General features: G+C 31.7%; 1 protein-coding gene across 2 annotated transcripts in view; it reads left to right on the top strand.

The window, feature by feature from the left end:
- LOC114347795 (dual specificity protein kinase CLK2-like) overlaps positions 1 to 21,217 on the top strand; it is a 132,559-nt gene that overhangs the window by 69,771 nt on the left and 41,571 nt on the right. For both annotated transcript variants that reach the window (XM_028298464.2, XM_028298471.2), the window contains exon 3: positions 7,367 to 7,439. In XM_028298464.2, the coding sequence (XP_028154265.1) occupies positions 7,367 to 7,439 (73 nt within the window). The remainder of the gene's footprint in view (positions 1 to 7,366; positions 7,440 to 21,217) is intronic.

Below are 21,217 nucleotides of genomic sequence, written 5' to 3'. Positions count from 1 at the left end.
AAAATGAATTTATTCCAACCTTTACGTGCTCACTGTATATCTTTTACTTCATTTAAAATGAACTCTCACATGCAACCCATTCAACATTTCTCATTTTAAAGCTTAATTCACAAATTTTCCAACAAAGTTGTTAAATTACTTTATGTGTATTTAAGTATTTTAAAGCTATACCCGTAAAGGTATAATTTTCGTAGACCATTTGTACATTACTTTGTTTATAAGGGTTTTAAGCAGATTTGGACAATAAACGTTTATACTTTAATTAACAGTAATGATAGAATAACTCAAAAGGAACATTTTGAGCTTAGGAAAATGTTCGTAGGTTTATTTTTGGCTAAGATATAGATATATTAATAACGCGCTCTGAGGCGCAACATTGGCTCACAGCGAAAAGCGAAAAGGTTCGCGCGCGAACCCCTCGGTACAAATTATAATTTATATTATATAATATACGATATCTTTATTTTTCATTTTTAGAAGATTCTACATGGTATGGTGGTACGAAGTCAATTCTTGGAGGCATTAAAATTAAAACTTTTTGGGGTTTTAGAGTCTCATTATCTACAGTAGGAAAAATGAAAGAATACCCATGAACCAACATATAAAACACGCTGTATTTTCCTGTCACCGTGTCACACAAAAAATTGGCCAGCGCAAGTATATGTAATAATTATTATTATTACATGTACTTGCGCTGGGCAATTTTCTTTGTGACACGGTGACAGGAAAATACAGCGTGTTTTATTATGTTAGTTCATGGGCATTCTTTCATTTTTCCGACTGTATATGATCTCCATATAAAAGTGGATCTAGTTCTTTTGCAGCATCAAGTCAAGTCAAGTCAAGTCATTTATTCATGTTAATATACAAAAGTACTTACATACGTCGAAAAAGCATCATCAAGGCACGTCAATTGAGCGTACGCCGCCACATAAGATGCTCTTTTTATATGCAAAAATTGGAAATTAGGATCTTCCAAAAAGAAAAAATGAAGATAACGTATATCTATGTATCGAGAGATATTATAATTTGTATCGAGAGATTCGCGCGCGAACCTTTTCGCTGTAAGCCAATTTTGCGCCTTTAGAGCGCGTTATCAATATATTTATATCTTGCCCAAGAATAAACTTATGAACATTAATGAAATAAGCTTTAAAATGAGTGTATGTAAAGCTCATGATCGTTACGATCGAAAAAGCGTCGAAAAATATGTACTTATTTTACAATTTGCATTATGCACTAATTTTACAAATATCTAATCGCCATTTTCTTTGTTTTTTATTAAGGGCAAAGAAACAAAATGGAAAATTTTGACGCCTGTCAAAATTTTCAATGTATTTTAAATGTATCTAATCATTTTTTTCGAATCCTGAGAAAACTAGTAGTGTAGGTAAGTAGCAGTATAAAAGTATTTTTGAAAAATTTAAACACAGAATGAAAAATTACTTTATTACCGAGGGCCGAAAGTCCCTTAGAACAAATAAAAATTTCTTTTGAATGAGATATTTGAAATTAAAAATGACACTACATTTTCAGTTAGTTTTTCACCCCTGTAACTTATTAAAATAAAGATTAGAGAAGTTTTCAGGGACTTTCGGCCCTCGGTAATAACGTAATCTTTCTTTCTGCGTTTAAATTTTTCAAAAATACTTATTAGTTTTCTCAGGATTCGAAAAAAAAAATAATCCCATTTATATAGCATTGAAGCCGAAAGTTCGTACCCATCCCCTTAAGGAACAAATTTTATTTGAGCTATTTTGGTATCTCCTTTAGTTTACGAGCTAAAGCCTTGTAAAAAATTTACAATTAAATTGATTATATCTAACAATTTTTTGACCACATCACGTAATCGGCAGCCAAAAATACATAAGAAATATGTACTTGGGTTTGCTCATCAGAATTGAGAAGGCCACGGTCACCTAGAAGCTGGCACCTAAACTATACAGTAACCACCACCCTACTAGGCACATAGGAACATTGAGCTATTACAGTCCTGGACCCTTCACTTGTTGCAATGTTTATTTTTATGTCTAGTGACGTTAGTCCTGTCGCCAGTGAGGGTACAACGGCCTCCCTAATTCAGATGGACTTACCCAAGTTTTTTTTATGTATTTTGTTGACCCGTAGAACATGAATTTTTTGGGTAACAGTCGATCCGGATGTCGATAAGATTGTTATAAACAAAGAACTTGGGGAATCACATAACAAAACATTTTTTTGTATTTTTTTGGGTCATTCTAAGCAAAAAATGTTTTTACAAGTTTTTTCGTAGGATGCATAGTTTTCGACATAAACGCGGTTGAACTTTCAAAAAATCGAAAAATTGCAATTTTTGAACCCGAATAACTTTTGATTGAAAAATAAAATAGCAATTCTGCTTACCGTATTTGAAAGTTCAAGTCAAATTCTATCGGTTTTGATTACTATCATTGCTAAAAATTAATTTTTTTATTGTTAAACAAAGCTATAAACACATAGTGATTGAATGATGTTTTCAATGCATTTCCCATTGAAATCGAACGAGTAGGCGCGCATACAAACCATTTCTACGTAGATTACGTACATTAAAACGCATGCATTTAGCACGGGAAACACTATGTGTTTTTAGGGCTTTGTTTAACAAATAAAAACTTAATTTTTAGCAATGCAAATAATCAAAACCGATAGAATTTGACTTTATTTGATTTTATTTTTTAATCAAATGTTATTCGGGTTCAAAAATTGCACTTTTTCGATTTTTTGAAAGTTCAACCGCTTTTATAACTAAAACTATGCATCCTACAAAAAAACTTGTAAAACCATTTTTTGCTGAGAATCACCCAAAAAATACAAAAAAATATTTTGTTTTGCGAAAAATCGGTGTTATGTAATTCCTCAAGTTCTTTGTTTATAACAAATTTATCGACATCCGGATCAACTGTTACCCAAAAAATTCGTGTTCTACGGGTCAAAATACATAAAAAAAACTTGGGTAAGTCCATCTGAATTAAGGAGGCCGTTGTACCCCCCTGGCGACAGGACTACGTTTAGAACGTCAGAAAATGTATAGAAACGGAATATTAACATAGAAAGTTGACAATAATTAATATATCAGCTATATTTGGCGCTTTGTTGTCATTTTGTTAAAGTTCTAAAAGTTTTAAAATATTGTAATATTCTTGGTGTTTGAATAAAGTTATTTTAAAGCACAGTAACAATACTATTAATTAATGTATTTTTTGTATAGGGCTTTTCATCGATTGTCATTTGTTTCGAGCTTCTGTCATGTGTCACATAATATTAATATATCTACGTCATATGTCTTTGGTTTGTATCATTGTAAAATACCAATAACGTATGACGTAGATATATTATTATTATGTGACACATGACAGAAGCTCGAAACAAATCACTGTGAATGAAAAGCCCTATGGAAAAACAATTATTTTGAATAGTTTCATGACAGTAACATGAGAGATGAAAGTCACATCTGAGAACGGACCGGATTAGCCCATAAGCATAGCAATTAGACACCTACCCATGTAACTAGTACCGTGGCGCTTACTGTATATTGGTCAGTAAGGGGGTTGAAAGTCTCATCGTTGTACCTATACGTGATATTTCTTTAGTTATTTGATAAGTCGCTGTCAGAAGTATGCTATAAAAAGATACTAGAGGAGCATATATCTTGTTAATACATCTAGGAAGAAATTAGGGAATACCAGGCAGAATTTAGGAATAAGTTGGCTTAAAGTACCCCGCACAAATCTTATGGAAATTAGGTCCCAGTGGATTTCGTTCATACTTTGGAAAAATACTCTTTGAAGCATCCTGATAAAAAGTTTTCATTGGCACAACTCAATCGTATGGAGGATTTTCAAGATATAGAGGCACAAACTCGGAAAATTATAATATTTACTGAGTATTCCAATTTCCTGAGTTATTGGTTATCTGGCAACATGTAGAAGTTTGGATCAAGGAAAAGTACAAGTAGTCTAGGATTTTTCCTGGCTATCCAATGGCGACCTTTATTTTGACCTTAACCTTCAACTGACGTCATCTTCTAGAGTTTCGAGGGTTCTCGGCATTAAATTGATATAAAAAGATTACTCATGGGTTTTTGGGATCGCTAAACACGAATATGCCATCAGAATTGACTTCCGGAGAACGTGGTGGCCAGGGCCACTGTAAGGGACGTCATCTTCTAGAGTTTCGATGGTTTTCGGCATTTAATTGATGCAAATGAATTACTGGAGGGTTTTTTGAGGTCGCTAAACACGAATATGCCACCAGAACCGACTCTCGGAGCACCTGGTTTCCAAGGTCAATGAAAGGGGCTCCTGGAGTTGCGAGGGTCTTTGGTACTACATTAATGCAAACGGATTAGTTATAGGTTTTTGGGGTTGCTAAACACGAATACGTGATCATCACAGACACAGGAGCACCTGGTGCCTAAGACAGGATTACTTTTATGTAGGTTTTTAACTCCAGAATATAACCTGTCATAGGCGCCAGGTTCTCCTGTGTCTGTGCTGATCACGTATTCGTGTTCAGCAACCAGAAAAACCTATAACTAATCCGTTTGCATTAATGTAGTACCAAAGACCCTCGAAACTCCAGGAGCGCCTTTCATTGAACTTGGAAACCAGGTGCTCCGGGAGTCGGTTCATGTGGCTTATTCGTGTTTAGCGACTTCAAAAAACCCTCCAGTAATTCATTCGCATCAATTAAATGCCGAAAACCATCGAAACTCTAGAAGATGACGTCCCTTGCAGTGGCCCTGGCCACCACGTCCTCCGGAGGTCAATACTGATGGCATATTCGTGTTACGCGATCCCAAAAGCCCATGAGTAATCTGTTTATATCAATTTAATGCCGAATACCCTCGAAACTCTAGAAGATGACGTCCTTTGAAGGTCAAGGTCAAAGTAAAGGTCGCCATTGGATAGCCAGGAAAAAATCCTAGACTACTAGTACTTTTCCTTGATCCAAACTTCTACATGTTGCCATATAACCAGTAACTAAGGGAATTGGAATACCCAGTAAATCTTATAATTTTCCGAGTTTGTGCCTCTATATCTTGAAAATCCTTCATACGATTGAGTTGTGCCCATGAGAACTTTTTATCAGGATGCTTCAAAGAGTATTTTCCCAAAGTATGAACGAAATCCACTGGGACCTAATTTCCATAAGGTTTGTGCGGGGTACTTTGCACACTGAAAGATTGCAATAAACAGTTCAGCAAAATTGCGAAAACCAAATAAATGAAAAACGAATATTTATGCCTTCAGAACGATATCCGGGGCACATGGTGTCTAAGGTCACGTCATCTTCTGGAGTTTCAAGAGATTTCGGCACTAAATTGATGCGTTTTGGGGTTATAATAATAATATGCGTTTGGGGTTGAACAGAATACACGGGCGTTTTGGGGTTGCCGAACATGAATACGCCATCAGAACTGACTCCCGGAGCACCTGGTGCTCATGGTCACTGTAAGGAACGTCATCTTCTGGAATTACGAAGGTTTTAGGCACTGAATGCATGAACGAATGCATGCACTTGACGATTTTTGGGGCGGTACCAGGTGCACGGGAGGTCGGTTTTAATTTAGTTTTCTAGTTCAACATCCCCAAAAACCATCGAGTAATCTGTTTGCATCAATTTAGTGCCGAAAACCATTGTAAAGAAACTTAAATATAATGTACATAATTTTGAAGAAAATTATATCATCAGTGACATCATAGCAATGAACAGTGAAGCTTTGAAGTCAGGCAAAAATATAATATTGTGCTGGATAAACGCACACATTGGTATAAAAAACAACGAAATAGTAAATAATCTGGCTAAAAAAGCAACAATGAAGGAATCCGCTCTTCAATCCTATCAACTTCCTATGGGAGACATAATTTCTATTATCAGGTCTATCAAACGGACGAAATGGCAGGAACAATACAATTCAGACAAAGGAAAGTATTACAAAAAAATCTAGCCTACATTTCCCATCAAGACATGGTTTAATCAAGTTTCCAACAGAGGCTTTATCAAAACTATTTGTCGAATAAGAAGCAATCATTGTCTGACTCCAGTCTACAAAAGAGAAATAGGACTTGTAGATAACGATGAATGTTTATGTGGAGAGCTAGCTGATCTACAACATATGCTGTTAAAATGTCCTTTACATTTTATTGAAATTTCAAATTTCTATACCAATCTAGTTCAAGTTAACGTACAATTTCCTTTTAATCTTATATACCTTTTACAATCAAACAATATAGATGTTTATAAAATTTTATACAACCATGTTAATTGTTTAAAATTAAAGCTCTGATAAAAAATTATAAATAAAAATAATAAAATAAAATAAAAAGTTACTAAGAAGATCTAAACCTCTGAGATGTTGAATCGGGTTTAGGTCTTAGCGTAGTAAAAAAAATATACAAAAAAATACATAAAAAACAAAAGAAAAAAAAAGAAAAAAAAAAGAAGAAAAAAAAACAAAAAAAAAATAAATAAAAAATATAATTAAAAAATATAATACAAAAAAAAATAAAAAAAAACAGTAAAAACTTAGTAGTAGTAATAGTTTTAAATTTAGATACTAAGCATATATTTTGTAAAAGAGAGAACTGAAAACACATTAACTGGCCAGTTGGTTGCTTAAACCAGTGCCAATAAAACATAAACACACAGTGCCGAAATCCCTCGAAATTCCAGATGACGTGCCTTAGCAGTGACACTGGGCACCAGGTGCTCCGGGGGTGGGTTCTGATGGCGTATTCGTCTTCAGAGACCCCAAAAAGCCCCGAATAACAAAATCTAGCCCTTAACACACTTATTTTGACATGTTTATGCATCTTTGGTTGGATTTTATACATTTTAATTGCATTTAATATGCACTTATGCATTTCCACCCATGTTTCTATTGTAGACTTTTTTCTTGACATCATCCTGAACACAATGCAAAAAGTTGCACGTATCTAGGTGCTGTATTTAAAAATCGATTTATTTTGTGCTAAATGCTCTGGTCTATCATCAAAAATCAGCTGATTAACCATCCACGTGTAAAAACTGTGATAAAATCACTTCTCTTTAATGTCCTCCTTACTAAGATAAAAATAATGTCATACATACATGTTATACCAAATTATGCATCAGATACATATTGGTAAATATATTCATTCATTACTCAGTATAGGTTGGTATCAGCAATGTTTATGTTTGTCATTACTTGATTCATTGTTAAGTATTCCGATGTACCTGTACATATACACGATGGTTAGCTGTTTACGTTTGAACTGTTGTCCTAGCTCTAGCAGCGTATGTGTTTACTATGAAGTTTTGCCGGTTTGTATTCTACACCTTTTTACAAGTGAAACTTCTTTTTCAGGCTTCAGCACCTCTAGAAGATGATGAGGAGGGCCACTTGTTGTACAAAGCTGGTGATACGCTCAAAGAACGATGTGAGTATATTATTTCTGATGAATATCTTGTTATTGAGAGTTTATTAAGTTACGGTTGTATGCTTTAAACACTGTACGTAGTATATTCTTTAGGTTTTGTTATTTCAAACTGTATCAATGAATTATTTTTTTTTGATCGCAGTAGGTAACATAATATTGAAGGATATAAGTAACTCATTAAAGGAAGTAGGTATCTAAAAAAGTGCCATATTAGAAATATCCAATTGGTGACCACCACTGCGAAGGCTTCTCGATATGCAACATGGAATAATATTGTCCTACAGTTGATATTTACGTCCATTTATGAATGTTTTTTAACCAAGAAACTTGTTTTTTTCTACACTTCTACGGCCCTCTATATTTCCCATATAAGACATTTTTCGGTGTTTAACCATCTTCAGCAATTCTCTGTCTTTGTTGATCCTCCTTATTACTTCCTCATTAGTTTTTCTTGCTGTGTGCAAGGTATCTTCAGCATCCGTAAATGAATCCAAGGTTCAATTTAATAATGGAAATACTTTATTTTTAATTTTCAATCTCCATTCATTTCTGTTTTCGAAACGTCTTAAGGGAAAAATATCAAAATGTAAAAACAGCTGGAGATCTAGAAGCTGAAACATTAATTGAAAGTATTCACAGACTTTAAATTTTAGTTTATTGCAAATATTATGATTATTATACAGGATGTTTCATTGGGAAAGTAACATACGTTAACTGTAGAAAGAGGACACTTAGGCGGTTTCAAAAATACCATACTTAATGGGTCTTACTTCATTAATAACAAATATACTGGGTGTTTTATCTATTTTGTCATTTTCTTATTTGGTTCATAACTTTTTAACCACACTGTATATTTATTTTATATTTGGCACCCAAATAGTTTTTAAGGTGTACAATCAATTAATTTATTTACAATTGTGAAAAATCCAGGTCAGGATTAAAAAATATTGGAAAAATATTCCGACGCAAAAACAACACCCTGTACATTAAACTTTTGTAAAATAGATTTTGCATTTGAAAAGGAGATGAAAAACTAAATTTAGTGGTATACTTTGAATTTTCGGCAAAATGATTTTTCTGGTCAAATTTTGAATTTGAATTCTGAAATTATGCGAATTGCGAGAGCTCGAAGTAGTAAAAAAATTGAAATACGACTTACAACTTGTTAAACACACTGTATATTTATTTTATATTTAACACCGAATATTATTTAAAGTGCCCAATCAATTAATTTATTTACAATTATAAAAAAATACTGGGCAAGATTAAAAAATATTGGAAAAATATTCCGACCCGAAAAAACACCCTGTACATTAATTTTTTTAAATGGATTTTGCATTTGAAAAGAGTATGAAAAACTAAATTTAGTAGTATACTTTGAATTTTCGGCAAAATGATTTTTCTGGTAAAATTTTGAAGTTAAATTCTGAAATTATGTGAATTGCGAGAGCTCGAAGTAAAAAAAATTAAAATGTTACTTAATTTAATTAATACCATTATTTAATCTAAATTGGTAAACTGTTAACATTTCAGTGTTTTTTATGATGGCGACAAATAATTAATAACAAATATTCAGCTTTAATTAATGAATAAATAATAAAGAGTCCACAAAAAACACATAACTTTGATCAACGAACTATCTCAAAAATTAAAAAAAAAACAGAAAATTTTTTCCAATAAATAACTTATTAAAACTATAGTAATTGTTCAAAATGGCTACCACCTTGTTGAAGACAAAGTCTTGATCTTTTTGTTATTTGTCCCACTGACTTCCTAATCTCGTCAGGATTATTCTTCATTTCTTGGAAGGCGTCTCGAATCCGGTCAAGAAGTTCTTCCCTACTATTTATTTCCTCGTTATAAACTTCGGATTTTAGATATCCAAAAGTTATTTTTCAGCAATTTTTTTCTGTTTTTTTTTTTATTTTAAGGTAGTTAGTTGATTAAAGTTATGCATTTTTTGTGGACACTTTATTATTTGATGGATTCGACCGTTACTTGATGGAAGTTCATTTTATCTAACAATAAAAAACTGAAAACGTTTGTTTTCTATACTTCCACAAAATTTATTATATCTAAGTGACTACAGCTGTTTCGGCGGAGTGCCTTTCTCAAGTAATATAGTTTACAATGTGTTTGCCTTTTTAATCTTCAACTGAAGAGGTTGAGGAGTGGGGAGCTGTTTGTCTCGAGTTGGTCATTCAGAATTATATCTGTATTTTTCAGTTTATTAATTTCCATAGATTCTAAAAAAGATAGCTTAAGGCCTTTATTTTGAATATGTAGAATTTTAAACTCTTCATTGAAAGAATGATTATGATCTAGAAGGTGAAGTTCGTATGTAGAAGTGTCTGTTTTTCTATTGTTGAATGCCCTTTTGTGTTCTGCTATCCGTTTGTCAAAAGTTCTGCCAGTTTGACCGATGTACGTTTTCGGACAGTCACCACAAGTTAGTGGTGCAACTACAGAGGCTAGAAAGCAACTACAGAGTGGTGTGTACAAACTAACTTGTGGTGACTGTCCGAAAACGTACATCGGTCAAACTGGCAGAACTTTTGACAAACGGATAGCAGAACACAAAAGGGCATTCAACAATAGAAAAACAGACACTTCTACATACGCACTTCACCTTCTAGATCATAATCATTCTTTCAATGAAGAGTTTAAAATTCTACATATTCAAAATAAAGGCCTTAAGCTATCTTTTTTAGAATCTATGGAAATTAATAAACTGAAAAATACAGATATAATTCTGAATGACCAACTCGAGACAAACAGCTCCCCACTCCTCAACCTCTTCAGTTGAAGATTAAAAAGGCAAACACATTGTAAACTATATTACTTGAGAAAGGCACTCCGCCGAAACAGCTGTAGTCACTTAGATATAATAAATTTTGTGGAAGTATAGAAAACAAACTTTATTATTTATTCATTACTTAAAGGTGAATATTTATTATGAATTACCTATTTGTCGCCATAATAAAAAAATACTAAAATGTTAACCTTTTTAACAATTTATATTAAATAATGGTATTAATTAAAATTAAGTCACATTTTAATTTTTTTACTTCGAGCTCTCGCAATTCACATAATTTCAGAATTCAAATTCAAAATTTTACCCAAAAAACCATTTTGCCGAAAATTCAAAGTATACCACTAAATTTAGTTTTTCATACTCTTTTCAATGAAAAATCCATTTTAAAAAAATTTAATATACAGGGTGTTTTTTGGGTCAGAACATTTTTCCAATATTTTTTAATCCGGCCCTGGATTTTTTATAATTGTAAATAAATTAAATTATTGGACACCTTTAAAAATATTCAGTGTTAAATATAAAATAAATATAAAGTGTGGTTAACAAGTTGTAAGTTGTATTTCAATTTTTTTTCTACTTCGAGTTTTCGCAATTCACATAATTTCAGAATTCAAATTCAAAGTTTGACCAGAAAAATAATTTTGCCGAAAATTCAAAGTATATCACTAAATTTAGTTTTTCATCCTCTTTTCAAATGCAAAATCTATTTTAAAACAAATTCATGTACAGATGAGTGTTGTTTTTGGGTCGGAATATTTTTCCAATATGTTTTAATCCGGACCTGGATTTTTTACAATTGTAAATACATTAATTGATTGTACACTTTAAAGAATATTTGCGTGCCAAATATAAAATAAATATACAGTGTGGCTAAAAAGTTATGAAGCAAATAAGAAAATGGCAAAATAGATAAAATACCCGGTATATTTGTTATTAATGAAGTAAGACCCATTAGGTATGGTATTTTTGAGTCCGCCTAAGTGTCCTCTTTCTACAGTTAACGTATGTTACTTTTCCAATGAAACACCCTGTATATAGGGTGAGGCAGATAACTGGCCTATTAGAAATATCCCGGAAGTTGCTTATAACTTCGTTTTTTTAAATGGGACACCCTGCATATTTTTACATTTTTGGATTCTCTTCGATGTCTTATTTCTTAAAATATGAGGTTTTGTAATATTATACAGGGTATTTTAAAAGATAATTACGTTTTTTTATTAATTTCGTAGCAAAATTAACACCCTGTAGAATTGTAGTAGTTTGACATCTAAAACTCTACTTACGTTCAAATGATTTTTAATATACTCTACTATTGTTAAGAATCGTTAGTATAGCTAAATTTTTAATTTTAGTATACAGGGTTGGTCGAAACTCGGAATGAGTATTTTCTAAGTTTTCTTAAATGGAACACCCTGTATTTTTGTATTGAAGTGAAATGATATTTTATAGTACTTTTTTATTTCTTAAGCATTCCCTATACCTAACTGCTTTAATTTGTGAGTTATTGGTGATTCAAGCTAAACATTAATTGCACCAAAAAATACGTAAAATTTTATTAGGCTGGCCGTGAAAATACTCAATCTCAAATAATTTTTTAGAAATATATACATATTAATCCAGACTGGTCCTTAAAATTACCAATAATGGTTGAGCTATCAAAATACCTACGTAGTTAAGATTGTTGGTGCGATTAACAATTAAGCAAAAATTGAAGTAGTTAGGTATAGGGAATGCTTAAGAAATAAAAAAGTACAATAAAATATCATTTCATTACAATACTAAAATACAGGGTGTTCCATTTAAGAAAACTCAGAAAATACTCATTCCTAGTTTCGACCAACCCTGTATACTAAAATTAAAAATTTAGCTATACTAATGATTCTTAACAATAGAAGAGTATATTAAAAATCATTTGAACGTAAGTAGAGTTTTAGATGTCAAACTACTACAATTCTACAAGGTGTTAATTTTGCTACGAAATTAATAAAAAAACGTAATTATCTTTTAAAATACCCTGTATAATATTACAAAACCTCATATTTTAAGAAAGAAGACATCGAAGAGAATCCAAAAATGTAAAAATATACAGGGTGTCCCATTAAAAAAAACGAAGTTATAAGCAACTTCCGATATAACCGGAAGTTGCAAAGAGATGAAAATATTTTCATTTAATAGATCATCCTTCAAAACCCCTTTATTCCAATTTTCATGATTCTGTTGCCTTTAGTTCTCGAGATATTTCTAATAGGCCAGTTATCTGCCTCACCCTGTATATCGATGACTCAGGTAGGTAAAGTATAGGTCGTTCAATATTCCGTGAGTTCTTTTTAAATTTAATTCATCTTTGATATATTCTGTAGTAATAGTTGGTCTTTCCGTCTTAGTTCTGGTCTTCCTCTTGGTATGTTTATTACTGGTTTCTAGTTCTTCTTTTCGTTGTATGTGTACTTTAATAAATTTTGTTATATCTTCCGCTGCGGTTATATTTATTATTTCATGGTTGATCAGTCTTCTATATTTTCCTTGTTCAGTCTTTATTGGACCATGTACTTTTTCTGATAATTTTTTTTCAATTCTTCTTAGTTTTTCTTCATCTTTCTTCGTCAGAAATATTACTTCCGCTCCATATGCTTTTACCGGTCTAATCGCTGCTTTGTTTTTTGTTCAGGTTTTTGTCTTTAAGTAGTTGGTGGTATGTCCAATACACCCCGTCCCCGCTTTAAGTCTTGCGCTTATTTCAACACTAATTCAAAACCCAACTAATGCGGTTTGGCCACTCAACCTAATCTAATAGACAAATGCCTTATCCTAAAAAACACGTTTTACTTTATTCAATACCTACGAATTTTTGATTTCATTTGATGATAAGTATTATCATTTTTTTTAAATTCCTACAAAATCCAGGCCAAGTATGTCAGTTTTTACAAGACATATACAGGGTGTCCAGAAACTCTACCGACAAACGAAGACAGGAGATTCTTCAGATAATTTTAAGATAAATTAACCCAATTCACTTAGTCCGAAAATGCTTCCTAAGGAAGCTAGAGCTCTTTGAAGATGGCGTCTTGTAATTAGTTTTTCTTAAATAACTCCAGAACGCTTCCATTTAGAAAAACAAAAATTGGTAAGCTTATTTATCTTCAAGATATAAATCTAATCCATCCATTGCAAATTTCTAGTACCGATCATAGGCGTCCGTTTTGGGTAGGGCAACGGTTATTTTATCGCATAACTTTTTTATCTTAAACTTTTATGCATTTCTGACACTGGATTATTAAATTGTGAAGTATTCTAGTACTAAAAGATACTCTTGTTTTAAATCGGTAGGACACACCGTTTTCTAGAAAAATCGATTTGAAAATTCTTTGCTTTCTGAATTACAAAAAAAAAATAAAAAAAAAAAAGCTTTTTAGAAAGACGAAAACTGGTACATTTATTTATATTTCAGAGATAAATCGATTTCATTAATTGCGATTTTCTAGTACTGGTCATAGGCGTCCGTTTTGGGTAGGTCAACAGTTATTTTATAGCATAACTTTTTTGTCTTGAATTTTCGAGCATTTTTGACACTAGATTATTAAATTATGAGGTATTCGGGTACTAAAAGGTACTCTTACGTTATGTTGGTAAAATACTTCGTTTTTTGTTGAAAAGTTCTTTCAATTTTTTTTCAAATTCCAAAAACGAAAAACTTTCAAATCGATTTTTCTAGAAAATGGTGTGTCCTACGGACTTAAAGCAAGAGTACCTTTTAGTACTAGAATACCTCACCATTTAATAATCCGGTGTCAAAAATGCATAAAAGTTAAGGACAAAAAAGTTATGCGATAAAATACCCGTTGTTCTACCCAAAACGGACGCCTATGACCGGTACTAGAAATTTGCAATCGATGGAATCGATTCATCTCTGAAAAGCAAATAAGCGTACCAATTCTTGTTTTTCTAAATAGAAGCCTTCTGGAGGTATTTAAGAAAAACTAATTTCATGACGCCATCTTCAAAGAGCTCTAGCTCCCTTAAGAAGCATTTTCGAACTAGGTGAATTGGGTTAAATTGTCTTAAAATTATCTGAGGAATCTCCTGTCTTCGTTTGTCGGTAGAGTTTCTGGACACCCTGTATAACCTAATAAAATTAGGTTAAACAATGATTTCTGCAGTGGAAGTCGAAACATCAATCATTAGTCAATTAAAAATGTAATTGTCATTACTCCAATGCTTGTGGCTTAACATAATACTTAAACTTTTTTTGAGTAGGTATTGGCCTATTCAAAAATTCTTCTCCATTTTGATCTAACTGGAGCTGCTTTGATGTTTAATTATTATTTTTAAAATTCCGATCTTGGTTTGTTTTTTCACCATTACCTAAACTTTGGTATTCTATGCCCGATTTCACCAACGATACCTAAATATTTAAGAATTACCTAAGTGGATTTAGGTACTTCCTAACTCTAAAACGGATTTCACCGTACCATAAGAATTGCCTAAACCGCTTAAGCATTACCTTACGTTAGGATACGGTTTTCGATCTCCCTAAACTTTAGGTATTACTTATCGTTGACAGTCAGGTTATATTTATACAATTTTGACTAATGTACTTGTGACGTTTGCCAATAATTTGTTTCTTACCTTAATTTTTCTGTTATTCTGTAATATTAGATATATTAGTCGTAATTTTGTGTTATCTTTTATATTAATAATATAATATGTGTTGGAAAATATAGAAAATCGTTTGGAGTTTTTTACAGGTCTATTGTCAAAATTATTTAGTCTACCTACTACCTAACAAACTAGTGTTGTGTTTCAAAAACCCATTCATGATATCACTAAAAGTCTATCATTAAAAATTAATAATAAAAGAAGCACTTTTTGAAATAAACATGGTATTTATTTTAAAATTATTTCATTAATGACAATTCACCTAACTTTAATTTTTCGTCATATATGTGAAATTTACAACTCTTTTCTTTTCCTCCATTTAACTGTACATATACAAATAACATACAAAACTTAATAAACTGAATTCACAAATAATATAACTACTAAATAAAATAACTATAACAGTAGGTACAAAACTGAATAAAACCAACTTAGCAAACACACAATTTTGACAAATAATCAAAAAAGTAAGGTAATGTCATCTTATTCTTCTTTTTATTTATCAAAAATAGTTCAAACGTACCCGAATTAATACCTAGGAAAGAATTTCCTAGATAAACAGTTCTTTTAGTTGTGAAACGCTATTGCTCTTAAGTACTGACTTAGGAAGTTCCTATCGATAAGAAATACTTAATAAGGCAACTGTTTAGGTATCGTTGGTGAAATCGGGCATAATTCTCCTTGTTATATTTTGTATCCGAATTTGTTTGCTTATTTTGGTTGTTAAATAAAGTTAGCTCCAAAGGACCTCTTCCCATAATTCTGACTTTGGTATACTCATTCTCATAGGCATCTTTCAGTGCGTCACAGTTTTTCGATTTCTTTCTAATGCATTAAGTTGGAAGTGACAGAAAAAAAAGTAAGTGAAATTTAATAAAAAATTTTCTTCTTGGTAAAAGGTATATTAGTTTAAAAAGCCCTAAAGGGCTACAAACATATGAACAAAACGTTTTCGCTCTGTAACAAGAGCATCATCAGTGTTACAAGAACATGGTGAGCCAACCAAAAAATACAAAGGTCAAAGCCTTTCAAAAAACAGACAAAAGTCTTATATAAAAGATAACATCGCAAAATCCAAAGGATGGATAAAATTCCTAAGGATAAGGCCCTATGGCAACATATGACTCCCACACGTTGTAAGTGGGTCAAAAGGTAACTAGGTCATTCTGTTATGAGAGGTGGCAGGTTGCCTGTGGGAGTGTGGGAGTCATATGTTGCCATAGGGCCTTATCCTTAGGAATTTTATCCATCCTTTGGATTTTGCGATGTTATCTTTTATATAAGACTTTTGTCTGCTTTTTGAAAGGCTTTGACCTTTGTATTTTTTGGTTGGCTCACCATGTTCTTGTAACACTGATGATGCTCTTGTTACAGAGCGAAAACGTTTTGTTCATATGTTTGTAGCCCTTTGGTGCTTTTTAAACTAATATACCTTTTAACAAGAAGAAATTTTTTTATTAAATTTCACTTGTAATTAATGGTATACAGCCAACTACAGGAAGTTCTTCCTTGTGGATTTTTATAAAAAAAAGTACGTCTGTGATTAAAATCATTTATAACATTTATTGTAGTTGTTGATAGATGGCGCTATAATCGAACAAAAAATTATTTATGTATTATCCATACGACTATAATCTGTACAATTTATAAAACTATACAAATCAAAGAACATACCTTTTTATAAATGAAATAAACACAATAGGGAACTTGCATAAAATTTTAAATTCGAAAAAAATGGTATAAATCAACAGAACATAATTTAGAACCTGTATCAAAGATAAAAAAGTTTTGTTTGTCTTTCGTTTGGCCCCTAAAGACGACTAAAAATTCGACTTATACCAGCCACCCCAAAACGCGTCCTGACGTCACGGGGTTGTATGTTTACATTCTACACCAATTGTATATACAGTGATAAGCACACTAATAACCGGCAAAATAGCGCAAAAGATGGAAAACATATTAAATTGTGAGATAAAAAGAAATAAAACCAGCAGAGTTGTTATATATTGACATCACATTAATTGTTTCCCACCTTCAGACGTATCAGAGGAGTATGTCAACTAAAACTGTCACCGTGACAATGGCATTTCTCAAACTCATCCAATACGTCTAAAGGTGGGAAACGATCAATATAATGTCAGTTCATAAGTTACTATCGCTAAATTTAACACCTCTACTAGGTTTATCTCTTTTTTTACAATCAACTATTTTTAATGGGAAACAAGCCACAATTTTACCAAAAATGATTTTATTAACGTTCCCTTATTATATTTCGTTTTTATTAACAACTCATAAATATTGGCGGTATCATTTTAAAGTCTTCTACTTTAAAATGTATAATATATGTCTGAATTGCCAATATAAATGAGTCAGAATAAATAAATTATTAGAAGAATTTTTGAAGTTATACTTCTTTACCGGCGATAGAGGGTGATTTTTTTATATGTTAAAACCTATCAGCCCGGCGCATGCGCATTATAACTTTGTTCTGATTGGATGTTCAAATGACATGTCAAAAATTATCCGATATGGCAGCTGTGGTTTGGAGGTAAAGGTAAACAAATGTATAATATATTAGTTTTATTGTTGTGAGGATAGAAACAAAAAAGTTTATAATATTGTAGTGACTTTTAAATAGTTTTTAAAAGCAACAGGTACGTAATAATAATAATTGTTAATGTATCATGGGTATAAACCTACCTATTTGATCTGCCAAAATACATAGTATGTAATACTTTTATTTATATAATTTGATTACCATCAAAATTTCTATCAATATTCACCTAATATATTGTTTTTTTTACTCTATGTTTTGTTGTATTTTTTCAATTCTAAATCATTTCAATTCAAAATTAAAATAATTTGATAAATTTTCAAAATATCAAAATATCACAAGTTTAATCCGTTTAGTTAGTCGATCTTCGTAAATAATGACACATAGTGTCCGTGGCTAAGCGGAGAAGGCGAATGAATTCCAATACCAACCGCTCTTATCAGCGCTGGTTCGAGTCCCAATAGAAACTTTCTTTTTTGTTTTTTTTTAAATACATTTTATGATTGTAAGTATATTTATTATATTGTTATATTATTGTATTTGAAGAAAATACGTATTTAGTTAAAAAAAATTTCGACAATTAATGTTCAGACATCATTTGTGGCTTGTTTAATGTGTTTGTGTGTGTTTTATTCTTTTATTATTTTAATTTTTGGCACTGTTCTAATAAAAATGTTTGAGAAGTATTAAGTATAAATTAGTTTAATATTTAAACAAAATATAAATAAAAAGTATATTAATTTCGTTTAAATCATATAATAGAAGTATAACTTCTTACGTGCGTACAAAGTACACACACATTCTTTTTTTTTTTACTTAGCAACAACATTTTTGTTTATTTTAGTAGTATTTTGTATTCTGACAACGAAACCCGAATTGGGTTTCGAAACGTTAATAAAATCATTTTTGGTAAAATTGTGGCTTGTTTCCCATTAAAAATAGTTGATTGTAAAAATGCCACAAGGAAATAGCTTCAGAACAATCATCTCTTTTTATCTCACAACTTAATATGTTTTCCATCTTTTGCGTTATTTTGCCGGTTATTAGCGAGCTCATCACTGTATAATTTTAAATTAGACATTATAAACGTCAGTAAAAAATACAGTTATGTGACGTTAAAAGTGTTTTTGATCGTTTGAACTATTCATAGAAAATTTGTACTTTTACAAAATGATTTTATTTTCAATAGTAAACCTTCTTTCCTTTCCTTCAAAAACTGTATCAAACTCCAATCTCAACAAACTGGTATATATTATTACAACGACGTATACGATAAATGGCATTAGAATATACTTAAATATTTTTCCTTTATTCCCCGACGACGAGCTGGCCAAATACCCAAGTAGGTGGAGGCCAATAAACTAAAGAAGGAGAAGAAGAATATACGGAAATATAACCATAAACGGAACCACATAGTTAAACTCTGTGACGTCACGGGTCGTTTGAACTATTTTAAGACAAAGAAGACTTTAAATTTGTACTTCTAAGTTATTATGAGTTTTTGAAGCGTGAAATTTTGGAAATCTCATTTTTATACAAAACTGAACATTATTATGTAATAAAAAAATGTGCAAGTTCCCTATTGATTTGTTTTTATAGATACCAAATTACGATTACGATTCTGACAACTGTCAGTTTTAATTAAAATGTCATGCTATAATATGATTCTCTACATTATTAAAATCATATATTATATCATTAATGACACACTGAAAGACTGAGAAGAACTTTAAATTATAGTCGTATAGGGCTTTTCATTCACAGTCATTTATTTCGAGCTTGTGTCATATGTCGTATAATCCGTGGATATTAATATTATACACTGATTATACAACATGACATATGACAGAAGCTCGAAACAAATGTCAATCGATGAAAAGCCGTATAGATATGTAATAGATCAATGGTAATAGGTAGATAAATAATCAGTAAATCGCGGTAAACCTAAATTTTTTTTCGATTATAGCGCCATCTATCAACAACTGGAATAACTGTTATACATGTGTATGTATCACGGACGTGCCTTTTTTCTGTCACTTGCGTCACACTGAAAAAGGCCTCTGAGAAGAACCATAGGTACATTATCATATGCCCTTTTTAAGTTATAAAGGCGATCTTCGTTTATTCTCCTATCAAACGTATCTTTTCTAAAATTTGTTGTGTAATAAAAGAGATTATTATCAACACAAGAACAAGACGTGCCGAATCTGAAACCATTTTGGTCTTCACTTATTTTTTTATTACCATTGCCATTTCAAATCTCTTCTTAATAATGCGGAATAACCCTAATTCTCTGTTCTGAACAGTAGTTTTTCATCTTTCTTAATGATCTTCATACTCCAGTGGACTGCGAATCTTCTATATTAATGCGGTGTTGTTCCTACATTAAATGTTTATCTTTTCTGTCCTGTTTATTCTTCTTTGTAGTTCTTCATATTCATTCCGTATTACTTCTGTTTTTAGGTTTAACCACATTTTGTATTGTTCGTTCTTTTCTGTAATATGTAACTTGTTCTGTTTCTTCGGTTATCATGGATTACTTTTTTACCTTTTTCTTCATTTCTTACCCTGTTTATAGATTTTGTTATTGTTTGTGCTTTTCTTGGAAAATAGAAACGAGTTTATTAGCTTTAAAATTATCTAATCATCAAACTGTATAACATATACAAAAACGGGAAAAGTACATCTACATCAGGGATGTCCAACTTGCAATGCCTCAAGGGCCAAAACTAAAACCTTTGATGTTGTCGCGGGCCATATAATAATTTTGTTACAAGTAATAACAAAATAAAGTGAGGTATAAAAATAATTAAAACAAAAAAGAGTATTATTTCTTTTATTGCTCAACAACTACATTTTTTTATAAGCGGAAAATTTATTGATAACACTATTCAATAATCAAGAAAAACATTTCAAAAGCAACGAAAAAGATGTATCCAATTAGTGTGAGGACTGTGGTCGATCGGCTTCATCCACTAATGAAGAAATGTCCACCTCCAGTTCAGTTGTAGACAGTCTCATAAGATGACGTAAGGAAGAATCGGTAAGGTTGCTTCTGTTTTTGTTTTTTATGTATTTCATGGAGGAAAAGGCACTTTCACATGTATATGTGCTTCCGAACATTGACGTCATTTTCAGTCCAAAATCTCGCAGGTTTGGGAATTTCTCCTTTGACAGTAATTTGAAAAATTCAGGTCCCTTTTCTTGTCTGGTGATTAGGAACATGTCTGCTTGAAGATCACATAACTCAAGCTGTAAGTTGGGTGGTTGATCATCAATGGTTGCTCCAAGAGGGTTATTATAAAGTAGTACACTGCTTTTGAGACTTTCAATTTCTTCAAATCTTGTATTGAATTCATCAATAACTTGAAAACTCAATATTTTCCTCACCGTTGAATTCTTCTGCTATTTGCAGACAGCTAGGGAAGTGTGTCAGGTTGTTCTTTTCCAAAGCACGTTTAAACACGTTCAGCTTATTCCGGAATCCGTTTATCATTCCGATCAAATCTGAAACCGTCTGGTTTCTTCCTTGAAGACTCAAGTTTAACATGTTAAGATGATTAGTCAGATCTGTTATAAAAGCTAACTGTCTTAAGAATTCTGGATCCTTAAACTTCTCTTCCAGTTCAGTTGTGTCAGATGAAACGTATTTGTTGAGGAATGCAGGGATTTCCTTTCTTATGGCAAAAAATCATTCCATGCACTTTCCTGCACTCAGCCACCTTACATGGTTGTACATTAGCAAGTCTCCAT

This window comes from Diabrotica virgifera, chromosome 1, assembly GCF_917563875.1.
Source record: "Diabrotica virgifera virgifera chromosome 1, PGI_DIABVI_V3a".
NCBI classification, from domain to species: domain Eukaryota; kingdom Metazoa; phylum Arthropoda; class Insecta; order Coleoptera; family Chrysomelidae; genus Diabrotica; species Diabrotica virgifera.
Note: the sequence above shows the minus strand (reverse complement) of the source record. Positions and strands in the feature narration are given on the sequence as shown.